Here is a 14,915-nt window from a genome sequence, read left to right as displayed (position 1 = left end):
ACGTGCAAACTCCACACAGTCAGTCGCCTGAGGCGGGAATTGAACCCGGGTCTCTGGCGCTGTGAGGCAGCAGTGCTAACCACTGTGCCACCATGCCGTCCTAATTTGTTTCTCTGGCTAGGGCTTTGTCAATAGAGGTGAACAGTGCCGTTACGTCGAATGAGACCATAGTTTCTTCCTTGTCTATGTGTATATTTCTGATGATTTCCAAGAATTCCTGTGTTGATTGTACAGAGTGTCTGGATCCGCTGATCAGGTGTTTCAGTTTCTGCTGTAGTTCTTTAGCCAGTTTGTGTGATGGTGTCCCTGGTAGTGATACTACTTCACAGGAGACTTCCAAGCACTGAGGATGTCACCTAGACAGGGGACGAAACGTTTGCACCAAAAACTTCCAGCTCGGCGAACAGAACCACAACAACGAGCACCCGAGCTACAAATCTTCTCACAAACTTTGAACCCTGGTGTTCTTTTATTTTTAATTTAACCTATTTTTCTAAACAACCTATTCAGGTATGTTATTACACAACTCTGGAGCCTCCTGGTCCAGTGGTAGTGACACTGGCATTGCGCCACAAGAGGGCCCTCACTCTGGCATTCTTACCTAGTTTGATCTATATGTGACTCCTGACCATCCACCAACCGAGTTGACTCTGGCCTGCTTTCTGAAACAGAGTTTCTGCTCATGTCATGAGAATGTGATGTTTGGTGTTAGGAGTTTGTTGTTTGGCAGATGACCGAGAAGTTTGTCTTCAGACATTCTACAGTTAATTGTAAACCAATGCAATATCAGTCAATCAACGTGGTATATGTTACCATATATACTCATGTAGAAGTCGATTTCCTGTAAAAGTCGACCCCTTATTTTTGGCCAAAAAATTGTTTTCCATATATCCTGTGTAAACGTCGACCATACTGAATTGCATTATAAACCTCTTTCAAAGGAAACTGCATGTTCCTATTAAGCTACTTTAACAAAATCACATTCATTCATTCATGCCAAACTCTACTCATTGCTCTTTGTTTACTATATTATGTCTTCATTTATAATTCTGCTTACCGCTAGTCCATTTGGTTTACTGCAGCAGGTTTTGATTCATTCATTAATTCGGGCTGGTACTTATCGCACTTTGTTCACTATACTGTACATCCAAAAGTTAATATTGTTAAAAGTTAATAATTTTAATTGTGCCATTATATCTGAATAAAAGTGAGATGTATTAGCTACATATATCTTTAATTCTTTGACAAATTTGTGGATATTGCTAAGGTTTATTACATATGAGAGTATATAGGAGGGAAATGAATTCAGTGGGAAAGTTCAAGATGCTTACACATTCAGAATTTAATAACTGTTTCATTTTAAGTGTACCATTATACCAAGGAATGACGACGTTGAACAGTGACTTTGCAGGATTTCAATGATTCTTTAACATGTTAAATTTTCTTACCGGTATGTATAAGTAAAATTTATTAACCATAATTCATTGTGTTTTTCTTCTTTACCTGGGATTAGTTGAGCGATCAAATAGACTTCTGCTTAATATGGTACTTTGAACTGCAGCGTGAATTTTAGCCCCTCAAACCTAGTGCCCATGTATTATTCGACCCCATAAATTGAAGCTTTAAAAATAGTCAAAATAATTCAACTTTTACACGAGTATATATGGTAATCAAACTGGGAAAAATAAGCAATAAGATAAAGTTGTGAAGTAGAGGAATTTTTATTTTAAGATCTTGCTAGTGCAATGAGTATTCGTTTGTATGATAAGTTTTTTTTTGGTTCAGTTGTAGGAGAATTCTGCCGAATTGCTGTGGAATTTCTGAAGAAAGGCTCAAATCCCAAAATATTTGAAGGAGCAGCGAGTATGTAATTATGAGTGGCTTTTAATTTGTGATTCTAATAAAGGCAGTTGTGTTCTTTAATACTGAGCACAATTTGCTAATATTACAATTCCAGTATCCACAATCTACATTCTGAGGAAAATAATGAGCTATACAGCCAGTATAAGTTCTGTACAGCTCCACCGTGACCTCCCTGCTTTTAGATCAGCCATGCCATGAAAGCAAACATCCCATATGTCGCCTCAACTTCCCTATTAACCTGTCCTGCCATCTTTTGGGATCTATGGACATGAACCCCATGATCCCTTTGTTGCTTTGAGATTCACAGTGTCTCTGGTACTTTCAGAGTTGTGCATGGCAACAGTGAATAGGAAATCACAAAATATGCGTTGTTTTATTGATGGGAATAATTTCATTTTTTAACTCGATTCAAAAATTCATTTGTTCAAGCAGGGTATTTTCAGAAACCCTGAAAATGAAATTAGGGTTTGAAGTTGGGAATTGATTGTCCAATAATATTGCCACACCCCCTGCCATTTTGTGGTTTGCATACTGTTTTAGTTTTGCCTTATAAGTTGAATTAAAATATGTAGCGTTTATTGTAATCAGACAGTATAGTGGTTATGGGGTGACCGATGAGCAGCTGTCCAGAAATCTAGTGTGATATTCACAGACTTGGTTTTGTAAGTGTGATGTTGGCTGTGATAATAGAGTCATAGAGATGTACAGCATGGAAACACCCTGCGGTCCAACCCGTCCATGCCGACCAGATATCCCAACCTAATCTCGTCCCACCTGCCAGCACCCGGCCCATATCCCTCCAAACCCTTCCTATTCATGTACCCATCCAAATGCCTCTGAAATGTTGCAATTGTACCAGCCTCCACCACATCCTCTGGAGTTCATTCCATACACGTACCACCCTCTGCGTGAAAAAGTTCCCCTTAGGTCTCTTTTATATCTTTCCCCCCTCATCCTAAACCTATGCCCTCCAGTTCTGGACTCCCCGGCCCCAGGGAAAAGACATTGTCTATTTATCCTATCCATGCCCCTCATAATTTTGTAAACCTTTATAAGGTCACCCCTCAGCCTCCGATGCTCCAGGGAAAACAGCCCCAAGCTGTTCAGCCTTTCCCTGTAGGTCAGATCCTCCAACCCTGGCAACATCCTTGTAAATTTTTTCTGAACCCTTTCAAGTTCCACAACATCTTTCCGATAGGAAGGAGACCAGAATTGCACGCAGTATTCCAACTGGCAGTACCTCTCATTTATCTAAATTAAACCCTATCTGCCACTCCTCAGCCCTTTGGCCCATCTGGTCCAGATCCTATTGTACTCTGAGGTAACCTTCTTCGCTGTCCACTACACCTCCAATTTTGGTGTCATCTGTAAACTTACTAACAGTACCTCCTACATTCACATCCAAACCAATTATATAAATGATGAAATGTAGTGGACCCAGCACGATCCTTGTGGCACACCACTGGTCACAGGCCTCCAGACTGAAAATCAACCCTCCACCACCACCACCCTCTGTCTTCTACCTTTGAGCCAGTTCTGTATCCAAATGGCTAGTATTCCATGAGATCTAATCTTGCTAATCAGTCTCCCATAGGTAACCTTGTCGAACGCCTTACTGAAGTCCATATAGATCACATTCACCGCCCAGCCCTCATCAATCCTCTGTGTTACTTCCTCAAAAAAACTCAATCAAGTTTGTGAGACATGATTTCCCATGCACAAAGCCATGTTGACTATCCCGAATCAGTCCTTGCCTTTTCAAATACATGTACGTCCTGTCCCTCAGGATTTCCTCCAACAACTTGCCCACCACCGAGGTCAGGCTCACCGGTCTATAGTTCCCTGGCTTGTCTTTACTGCCCTTCTTAAACAGTGGCACCATGTTTGCCAACCTCCAGTCTTCCTGTACCTCACCTGTGACTATCGATGATACAAATACCTCAGCAAGAGGCCCAGCAATCACTTCTCTAGCTTCCCACAGAGTTTTTGGGTACACCTGATCAGGTCCTGGGGATTTATCCACTTTTAACCGTTTCAAGAACAAGGAGATTGTTTCCTTGCAAAGTGATAAAGAGAGGGAGAGGATTTTAAGACATCTTTTATATTGCTATAAAAAAATGGTGCAATAGTTGTTCATCTTGCACTGATCAGGCTGAATGCAAGACAATCAATTTCAAGCAAATGCAGCACTTTGTACCACAGGAGAAAAGGGTGCCCATTTTCCTGTTGCTTCCTCGAAGCTAATGCCTCAGCCAATCAGAGTTGATTTGCCATTCTTGCCTTTTGTCCTGATCAGTCCAAGATGGAATCTTCACTGGCTTTCTTTTTCTCTCTTTTATAGCAATATTCATGTTCTACCATGCAATGTGTTAATTTCATTCCGTATGGCATTTCATTGTCTAGGGCAATACAGTAGCTATTTTGATTTCAGGGATCTCCCAACTCTAGTCCTCCACTTGCGGTGCTTACAGATCTATCTAACAGGACAGCTGCTTTGGCATAATTAAGTGGAAATCCCATACCCCACTTCTCCTTTTGGTCCCACTGTATGACAGTATAGTGCCTAATTTTGCTGCTCGTCGGATGCTGCCTGAATTGCTGTGCTCTTCCAGCACCACTGATCCAGAATCTGGTTTCCAGCATCTGCAGTCATTGTTTTTACCTAGTATAGTGCCTAAGATGAATTACAAAAATATATAGTGAGGCTCTAATTTAACTGTTTAAAATACAATGTTTATCCGCATAGCAGTTATATAATTGAACTTTTTTGTCATAGGGAAGCTGAATGTGAGCACTGAAACTGTACAACATGGAGTGGAGGGTTTGATGTACTTGCTAACTGAGAGCTCCAAAATGATGGTAAAATTAATTTATTTATATACCTGTTCCTGTGGGATTAGCTTTGATTCAATGTCCTGGACTAGTTATTGCTCAACAAAGGAATTGAAGAGAATTTTTCTGGAATCTTCAGCACCCCCCAAGTCTCCCTACCCTGTTGTTTCTTTCACCTGTTCCAGGTGATTACATGGCTATGGAGGGGTGGATGGTAGAGGGCAGAGGTGGCAGGAATTGGGGTAATGTTGAATTGTGATACTCTGGCCATCATGAAGCAGAGCATGATGGGCCAACTGGATAACTTCCTGCTGTCAACAGGAAGCAGTAGCAGTTTGTTTTAACCTTTTATATCTAAAGGATAAAGTTAATCCAGCAACAGTGTTTAATCCACAAATTAGGAATTAAACAAGAAAGTCAGGCACAATTTTATACCAACGGATTACAGTCTTGAAGATTAATTCATCAGCAAAGGGCGATGTCAGGAGTAAAATTGTTGTATGGTGGAATGGCAAACTTTAATGTAAAGGTCAAGTCACCACTGTCCTACTGGGCTGTACTCCCAGCACAAAGGACAGAACCCCCCCCCCCCCCCCCCCCCCCCCGGGTCCTCACCTTCCACCCCACCAACCTCCGCATAAATCGCATATTCTGCCAGTGGATCCCATCACCAGGGATATATTTTCCTCCCCACTCCTATCTGCTTTCCGCAAAGACCATTCCCTCCGCAACCACCTGGTCAGGTCCATGACCTCCAACAACCCACCTTCCCCTGCCACCGTAGGAATTGCAAAAGCTGTACACACTACACCCCCCTCACCTCCATCCAAGGCCCCAAAGGAGCCTTCCATATCCATCAAAGTTTCACCTACACTTCAACACAGGTCATTTATTGTATCTGTTGCGGTCTCCTCTACGTTGGGGAGACCGGACGTTTTCTCGCAGAGCACTTTAGAGAATGTCTCTGGGACACCTGCACCAACCAACCCCATTGCCCCATGGCCGAACATTTCAACTCCCCCTCCCACTCTGCTGAGTACATGCAGGTTCTGGGCTTCCTCCATTGCCACTCACTCACCACCTGACGCCTGGAGGAAGAACGCCTCATCTTCCGCCTTGGAACCCTTCAACCCCAGAGCATCCATGTGGACTTCACCAGTTTCCTCATTTCCCCTCTTTCCCCCACCCCATTTACAGCTCAGCATTGCCCTCACAATTTGTCCCAACTGTAAATCTTCCTTCCCACCTATCTGCTCCACCCTACTCTCTGACCTATCACCTTTACCCCCACCTCCATCCATCTATTGCACTCTCAGCTACCTTCTCCCCAACCCCACTTATTGTCTGTCCACCCCCATTTATCTGTCCACCCACGAGGTCCCAGCCTCGTTCCTGATGAAGGGCTCCAGTCTGAAATGTTGATTTTCCTGCTCCTCGGATGCTGCCTGACCTGCTGTGCTTTTCCAGCAACACGCTGTCAACTCTGATCTCCAGCATCTGCAGACCTCACTGTCTCCCTGTACTCTCATTCAAGAGAGATGACTGGTGGTAGTGTAGCCTGAACTGATGCAGGAATTGAAACCATGTTGTTGGCATTACCCTGCTTCACAAAATTAGCTGTCCAACTAACTGAGCTAACCAATCCTTAAACTCGAGTGTATATAGTGCTTCTAATCTAGAAAAGTATCTTAAGACATTATGCAGAGGTATAAGCAAACAAGTGGAAGTTAAATTGAGAGGCGTCAGGAACAACAGACTGAAAGCTCTGTCAGAAATGGTCTTTACAGGATTATAGTAAAGTTCACTGTATGGATTTCAGCTGCACGTTCTCAAGTGTTGCCCTGAGGAGGCAGATGGTCTGGCCTCCACAATTGGGGTGGTGGGAGGAGGTGATGAGCAGGCATCCTAGAGTTATTAAGTCTGATGTCTCTTCATATCCAACAGGGATTACTTCACAACAGTGGAATACCTAGCTTGACCTGTCCACCTTTACCAAATCTGTATTCCTTGTAAGGTACACAGATGTGTGGTTCCACCTTTACCAGACCAGTATTCACTGTGCGGTACACAGGCGTGTGGTTCCACCTTTACCGGACCAGTATTCCCTGTAAGGTACACAGGCATGTGGTTCCACCTTTACCAGACCAGTATTCCCTGTAAGGTACACAGGCGTGTGGTTCCACCTTTACCGGACCAGTTTTCCTTGTACGGTACACAGGCGTGTGGTTCCACCTTTACCAGACCAGTATTCCCTGTAAGGTACACAGACATGTGGTTCCACCTTTACCGGACCAGTATTCCCTGTAAGGTACACAGACGTGTGGTTCCACCTTTACCGGACCAGTATTCCCTGTAAGGTACACAGGCGTGTGGTTCCACCTTTACCGGACCAGTATTCCCTATAAGGTACATAGACGTGTGGTTCCACCTTCATCGGACCAGTATTCCCTGTAAGGTATACAGATGTGTGGTTCCACCTTTACCGGACCAGTATTCCCTGTAAGGTACACAGGCGTGTGGTTCCACCTTTACCGGACCAGTATTCCCTATAAGGTACATAGACGTGTGGTTCCACCTTCATCGGACCAGTATTCCCTGTAAGGTATACAGATGTGTGGTTCCACCTTTACCAGACAGTATTCCTTGTAAGGTACACAGATGTGTGGTTGCACAACAACCAGGAAGGTCACTTGTCAACTGTTTGTCGGTTGTTTCCTATGAGAGATTGTACATCTGCCGATGTGCAAAATATTTTGAACATTGGCCTAAATGGGAATTCAATCCTGATGATCTGGTTCCATGTCTGAACTGTCTTGTCCTTGCATACTAATGCCGACCAAGAATTAAGCCAGGGTCTTTTTTAAGTGATCACATCTAGGTGGGAGAAGGCAATTACAGGCAGTCCCTGCGTTGTGGCCATGTTTCTGTTCTGGAGTCCATTGGCAAGTCAGCACACAATGTAGGGCGATATAAAATAGCTGTTCATAAGTACAGGAATTGTTTGCTTGTCAAATCTTTAAAATTATACTCCTATATTGGATCGCATTAGTTAATCAGGAGTTCCCTATATCATTTTTGTGAATTTAAATGCAATGTGTAATCACAAATCTTAACTTTATGATTAGATTTCCGAGGTGGATTTCCAGGATTCTGTGCTTGTTTTGGGTTTTCATGAAGACCTAAATAAATTGCTACTTCAATTTTACCTGGATAATAGGAAAGAGATTCGGAGTATCTTGAATGAATTGGCTCCAGACCTCCCACATTACCACAACTTAGAATGGAGACTTGATGTTCAGGTAAAGACTTTACAATCCCCTCAACCCAGCAGTTTTACACAATATTATATGCATATCTGTAAATGTATCTCGTTTGCACTGAAATTTAATTGTAAACAAAAAATGCAATCAATCTTGTATCAAATGTTTTTTTAGATTTGGCAAAACCTCTATTCATACTTCAACAGAAGGGTTTAAAGCTATGAAAATGTGATCATTTAGAGAGTAGAAGACACTCCAGGAATCCTGTATTGAGTTATAACGATATTAATAAACAAAGATAGATGGCAACTTAATGTTCCAAACATAGATCTTGCTTCACAATTTGGCTTAGAGCACAGACAACACTCGTTCTCTCTCTGTAACATCACCTTGCTTGGTCTTCTGCTTACTACCAGGCAGCAGACTCTGATCCATAGAATCCTTCAGCCCAACAAGTCCACGCCGACCCTCTGAAGAGGAACCCATCCAGACCGATTCCCCTACCCTATTATCCTATATTTACCCCTAACTAATGTTACTTAACCTACTCATCCCTGAACACTATGGGCAATTTAGCATGGCCAATTCACCTAACCTGCACATCTTTGGATTGTGGGAGTAAACTGGAACAGCTGGAGGAAACCCACGCAGACACGGGGAGAATGTGCAAACTCCATACAGACAGTCGCCCAAGGCTGGAATCGAACCCGGGTCCCTGGTGCTCTGAGGCAGCAGTGCTAACCACTGAGCTACCGTGATCTTGCATGCTGTTCAGTTACTGAAAGCTGGCACTTGTTTATCTCTTACAAACCACAACACAGTATGATCAGTGGTGTTATTACACTATAACTGGTCTAATTTCCACATGATTTAAGGACTATGTAATCAATCTCAAATTGGCTTCAAAGGGTGATAGTCATTGACTGCTCTTATCTCCCACTGTCACCTGTTAGGTACCATTTGATGCCAATTACTCATGAGATCGTCCTCTTCATTATAGTCTATGTCGCATACCAGAGGGAAAGGCTTTAGGGTTTAGTGTTTTGCAAAAGAAGCAAATGCAAAGTGCGAAATGGAAGTGCCATGAAGTTTGGTGGAGGTACATTCTGTTGCGTAGCATTCAGGAGAGAACTGGATGATTGCTTAAATAGAAATAGTTTGGGTGGTAATGGGGAAAGGCAGGAGACTGGCGCTAAGCTAAAATACTCAAAGCCGATGGCCTGATACACGATTTAAAATCAACACAAAGTTAACAAGTAGGCACTACTTTAAAGGAGAAAGTGAGGACTGCAGATGCTAGAGATCAGAGCTGAAAATGTGTTGCTGGAAAAGCACAGCAGGTCAGGCAGCATCCAAGGAACAGGAGAATCGACGTTTCGGGCATGAGCCCTTCTTCAGGAAGGGCTTTAAAACATAGCGTGTATAAAACATTAATACATTGTCTAAAATAATAGTCAAAAAAGATTGTACAGTCACAAAGCTAATAACACACTGTTACAGAACACTGAATATAAAGAACATATTTGGCAAAATATTACTGCTTCTCTTTCTGAAACATTGCAAATTAAAAATAGCACAGCGTAGAACACTTAGCTTTTCTTTCCAGACAATATGTCTTTTTTACCTTTGCTCTGATAATGACAACACCAGGTACTTGTTAAGGGGATTAATGCATTCAACCTTGAAGGGCTATGAGTTCTTACTCTGTGACATGAAAATAAGTGTAGCAAGGGCACAAGCTTAATTAGTCTTGTAGTGCAGTTAAGCTATTAATGTTCGGCTGACTGAATATACTTTGAGACACAAAGCTAACACTGAAGGAGAAGCTGGGGTTAATCGGTGTTCTTTTTGCAGTTGCTTCACCTAATTTCACAACTGAGCAAACGTTTCTCTGCAAATTAATAAGTGTCATAGTTTGCTGCTGTGCCAAAGTTTTATGTTGTCAAGGATTTGAGATGGCTTCTCCATCCAAGTCATCTACAAAAATGGGGAATAGAAATTCGGGCACAGTTCCGAGGACTATTTAAATCCATGGCCCTGGTTAACCTCTCATGTTTTCTTTTGACTACTTGTGTTTCTAACTCCAGAATCTAGTGTAAAACTTAGACTGTAGTCCATTAGTTGCCTCTTATATTGAACCTTTGTGGTACGGTGGCTCAGTGGTTAGCACTGCTCAGCGCCAGGGTTCCAGGTTGATTCCAGCCTCTGACGATTGCGTGGAGTTTGCAAATTCTTCCTGTATCTGCCTGGGTTTTCTCTGGGTGCTCCAGTTTCCTCCCACAATCCAAAGATTTGCAAGTTAGGTGAATTGGCCAAGACAAATTGCCCATAGTGTTGAGGGATGAGTAGTTTAGGTGCATTATTCAGGGGTAAATGTGGAACAATAGGGTCTGAGTGGGTTACTCTTCAGAGGATCATTGTGGACTTGTTGGGCTGGAGGGCCTGTTACCACGCTGTAGAGATTCTGTATAATTTGCGAATGCTTTCCAGGCTTCAAAGTAACTTGCCACATCCAGTTCTGTTATCTACTTTATGTGCAATGACCACAAAAAAGGCAACAAAGTTTGTCAAGCTTGGTTTTGTTCTTCGAAAACCTGTCTGGTGGTTTCTTATTAGACATGTATTACAGTACAGAGAAACCTCGATTATCCGAAGGACACGGGAGGGGAGTATTTCATTCGGTTAATCAAATTTCGGATAATCGAATGCTGCGTAATCAAGGTTCCTCTATCCTATAAATGAACTAAACATTATGAAACTGTAAACACAAGCACTCATATTTCTGTTGGCTGGTTTAATGTAACTGTTGTGATGCCAAGCTGATACCAAACATTTTTGCTTTGTTTCTTCTGTCAGTTGGCCAGCCGTGCCTTAAGGCAACAGATCAAACCACTCCTAACTCTGAAATTACACCTGGAACAGAATGGACAGCGGAATGCCAATGTCCTTCAGACTGACCCTGCCACCTTGTTGCACCTAATTCGCAAGTTGGAGCAAGCGCTTGGGGAAATGAAGACAAACCACTGCCGAAGGATAGTCCGCAATATAAAATAAGGAAATGAGGAGAGACTGGCAATCATTGGCATTCCCTGTGTCAGATTGAGACAAATGAATTTTGGGCAATTCGGGGTGTCATGTGTTCTTGGACTAATGGAGGAACCGATTGCTGTTCTGTGTACAACATGATCTTGGTTATTGGAAGCAGTTTGAAGAATGAAAGTTGGTGATAGTCTTTGTTTGCTGTTACTGAGGTACTTTGACATTTGAAATCAGCAACCTTCATGACTACTATCAAATTGTAAGGTATTATTAGCTGGAGCTGTGAAGCCACACCGAAAAGTGCTTTATATTGATTATTGCCCATCAGTAAGATCTGAACTCCAGATGGTTACACAGAAATGCTTCATTTTTTGATTAAATTAATGTTGCCTTAAGTGAAAAAGGGGCCTATTTTGGGGATTATGGCAGCAGGTGGCATAGTTAGAAAACAGCAGAAGAATGAAATGCAGAAAAGACTGGAATAATTGATCCTACAAAGCAGCTAAAATTAACCAGGAGTGAGAAAAGTATATCGAAGGGTCGGGAGGGTAGACAAACTGTGACAAAAATACTTCCTACAGGGGTCTCCTTGTATCTCTTAGGGTTAGGCTGGAATCAGTGCCAAACCGAGAAGGAGGTTTCTCCTCCAGTTGGCAGCTGCCACGTTCCTGTGTACAATCAATTTGAGTTTTTGTTTGCCCCGTTCATTGTACAGCCTACAAAAAGGCACTGAATGGGCAACCTTACTGTTCACAAGGGCATTTATGAGAACAGGAGCTTGTGTTAGGCTGTTTGAGGCAGAGGCAGTGCAACGCTGTGTAACTGAGTGATTGTGTTGCCATCATTGACACTGATTACCTTGATGAGGGTGAGAAAGAGGTGAAAAAGATTATCACTAATGTACAGCTCTGAATATTGTAGCACAATCAATAATTCGTTAGACCATTCATCGAAAAGAACTTATTGAAGCACATTCTGAAGACACTGAAACAATACATTGTTTAACTTATCAGTTGTTTTTTTTTCTAATATACATGAGCCAGGTCATTGCTAATGATTGAGAGATCACAGTTACAAAAGACTTCACACTCACCGCCATGTCCAATTTCTCTGGTGCCAGCGTTAGATTTGCTAAGTTAAAAGTAGTGTACCAGTTCTGTTCCCAACAAAGCTAGCATTAAGATGCTTTGTATCAAATAACATCTTTGCCATGTCCTTGTGACATGTAAGTCAGAACATTACTCCTGGACATTTTATTTTCAGTATTACAATTTGGATACCTAACTTGGGTATTTTCCCACAACTTCCAATAAGAACATTGGGCTGAACAATGCACATTTTGTTTTTGTTACGCTCGCCCTAACATTTAGAACATTCATTTCCTGGTTTCTGAGGAAATTTCTTCTACCTTTTCCCTTTCCCAGTGCCAATTCCCAGTATCCCAGTAGTCTCTCTTGACGTAGGATCACCCAAGCGCTCTCAGCACTAATTTGTTCCATTATATGAGTAGGGAGCAAGCACATTATACAGCAGGTGCCATGTGGCTACATTATTCATGTTATTCTTTTCTGACAGTTGAAAATGTTGGCCACAATAAAGTAAATGTCTTATTCTCTGCTCCACATGTTTGGAGATTTAATGGATGAAGTGAACAGTTGAAATGTCCTAAAGAGGTAAAGGTATTCTTGCAGTGAGTCACGCATATTATTCAGATTGTTTGTTTGGTTAAAAGCAAACTGGAAGTGGACACTTTACTGTGAATGGCCTCTACCTTCATTTGAATGTTGACTACTGTTTGTGATTATAAATGATTTATTTCTTTTCATTATACCTAAAGGTCCATTGTACTTTGAGGCAGTTTTCAGCAGCTGTAAAGCTTGAACCAAGAAAATAAGGGAAACTTGGGTTCAAATGTACCTACATCTCTTTAATTTTCATGTTATTGGAACTGTTCAGTAGTCAACATGTTCCCAATAGTTGCCCAAAAAGGTATTCTAACCAACAAAGTCAAAAATAGTCACCAATAATTGTATGATTAACGGTCTTCATAACATTTGATATTTTGTAAAATTGATCAAATGTTCTCTATCACCTTTAATTTTTGTAAGGAATTCTGCAAGTGTTAATTTGTTTTCTCTTTCTCTGTTTCTGTTTGAATTATTTTTCATTACTTCCAGTTTGTTTAATTGGTGTAGTATTGTGAACATCATGTTGAGATTATTCAATTACTAAAGTCAAGTGCAAGAAAATTAATACAAAATTTAACTGGTCTCCTCCAGAATTGCAGAACAATTGTTTGTGCCAAAATGGTACACAGAAAGTAATCTTGTACTTCACTTTAATGCAATTTAGTTTAGACTTATTTCTCAATTCCTTGCTTGAGTGCCTATATTCTTGTAAAATTCACATAATAAATAAATAATCTGACTCCAGAGTTGTAGTTTTGATTTGTTTACTTTTAAAATGCTCTCCTGTCCATATATTCAGCAAATGAAATTGCATGATGCTAACCATGTACAAGATATAATGGTAGCTGCTGATTATTTAATACATTCAAGTCACCTTACACTCTGTGTACCTCAACTTCACAATGTATCAGTAATGTGGCATACTTTGGAATTCATTGCTGAATCAGATGCAGTTGAACTTCCTCTATCACTGGGTTCAGTGTATCTGCAATGTTTGTGGAGAAAATGTTTGGATTGTTGGAAAAATACTTCCAATGTATACCATTCATGTGAACTAACTCACCTTTATATCCTGACACTTGTTGAAGCTAAGGTAAAATACAAATCCATTCGAGCATTGGGTAAGAAAAGCCATTTTTGCAATACATTGTACAGTGACCAGGTTTTGTTTTCTATACCTAACTTCTTGAACTGCTGCATCCATGTTCTGTGGGTTGATCCATAATGCCCTGAAGGAGGGAGTTCCAGGATTTTGACCAGGGTGATAGTGAAGGAATGGAGATTGAGTTCCAAGTCAGGATGATGCTTGGCTTGGAGGGGAACTTGCAGGTGGTTGTGTTTCCATGTATCTGCTGCCCTTGTCCTTCTCAATAGATATGGTTGTGCGATTGGAAAGTGCTGTCTAAGGATCTTTGGTGATTGTCTGCTACTGAGTGTCAGTGGTGGAGAGAGAGAGGATGCTTGTGGATGTGTTGCCAGTCAAACAGGCTGTTTTTGTCCTGGATGGTAGGCAGAAGTGAGTACTGCAAATGCTGGAGATCAGAGTAGTGCTGGAAATGCATTGCGTGTCAGGCAGCATCCGAGGAACAGGAAAATCGATGTTTCGGGCAAAAGCCCTTCATCAGGAATTAACTCATTCTTGGGATGAAGAGCTTTTGCCCAAAACGTTGATTTTCCTGCTCCTCGGATGCTGCCTGATCTGTTGTCCTTTTCCAGCACCACTCTCAACTTGTCCTGGATGTTGTCAAGCTTCTTGAATGTTGTTGGCACTGCTCCTGGTATGCCCTCCTGCACTCTCCATTGAGTTGAAGTAGTTGATCTAGAGGCTTGATGGCAATGGTTGAGTGTGGAATATATTAGGACATGAGATTGCAGATTGTATTGGTGTACGATTCTGCTGTTGGTTTTGCTCTACAGTGCAGATCAGTTCAAAGACTGCCCCATTTAGCATGATAGGGCCAGACAGCGCGATGGAGGTATGGGACTTAATTTCCACAAGGACTGTGGGGTGATTTTTGTTCAACTTCACAATTACCTATGAGTTATTTTGTAGTTTGAAAGTAAAATAAATCCTTTGTATAGTTCCATTCATGCCCTCAGCATCCCAAATGCTCTACAATCAGTCACTTAAGTTTGAACTGTCGTAACCATAACATAGGAAGTAGCAAGCATCAGCTAAATCACATTATAATCTATTTCAAGGATAAATGATGGCCAGCACACCAAGAGAATT

At 41.6% G+C, this 14,915-nt stretch overlaps 1 protein-coding gene across 1 annotated transcript in view; it reads left to right on the top strand.

Moving 5' to 3' along the window:
• The window catches only part of commd2 (COMM domain containing 2), a 15,390-nt gene extending 1,964 nt beyond the window's left edge, over positions 1-13,426 (top strand). The window contains exons 2-5 of the mRNA XM_043686476.1: positions 1,786-1,863; positions 4,640-4,722; positions 7,821-7,994; positions 10,812-13,426. Coding sequence (XP_043542411.1) covers positions 1,786-1,863; positions 4,640-4,722; positions 7,821-7,994; positions 10,812-11,009 — 533 coding nt within the window. The 3' untranslated portion in view covers positions 11,010-13,426. The remainder of the gene's footprint in view (positions 1-1,785; positions 1,864-4,639; positions 4,723-7,820; positions 7,995-10,811) is intronic.
• Positions 13,427-14,915: the final 1,489 nt, after the last annotated feature.

This window comes from Chiloscyllium plagiosum, unplaced genomic scaffold (genome assembly GCF_004010195.1).
Source record: "Chiloscyllium plagiosum isolate BGI_BamShark_2017 unplaced genomic scaffold, ASM401019v2 scaf_2734, whole genome shotgun sequence".
Taxonomy (NCBI): Eukaryota; Metazoa; Chordata; class Chondrichthyes; order Orectolobiformes; family Hemiscylliidae; genus Chiloscyllium; species Chiloscyllium plagiosum.
Note: the sequence above shows the minus strand (reverse complement) of the source record. Positions and strands in the feature narration are given on the sequence as shown.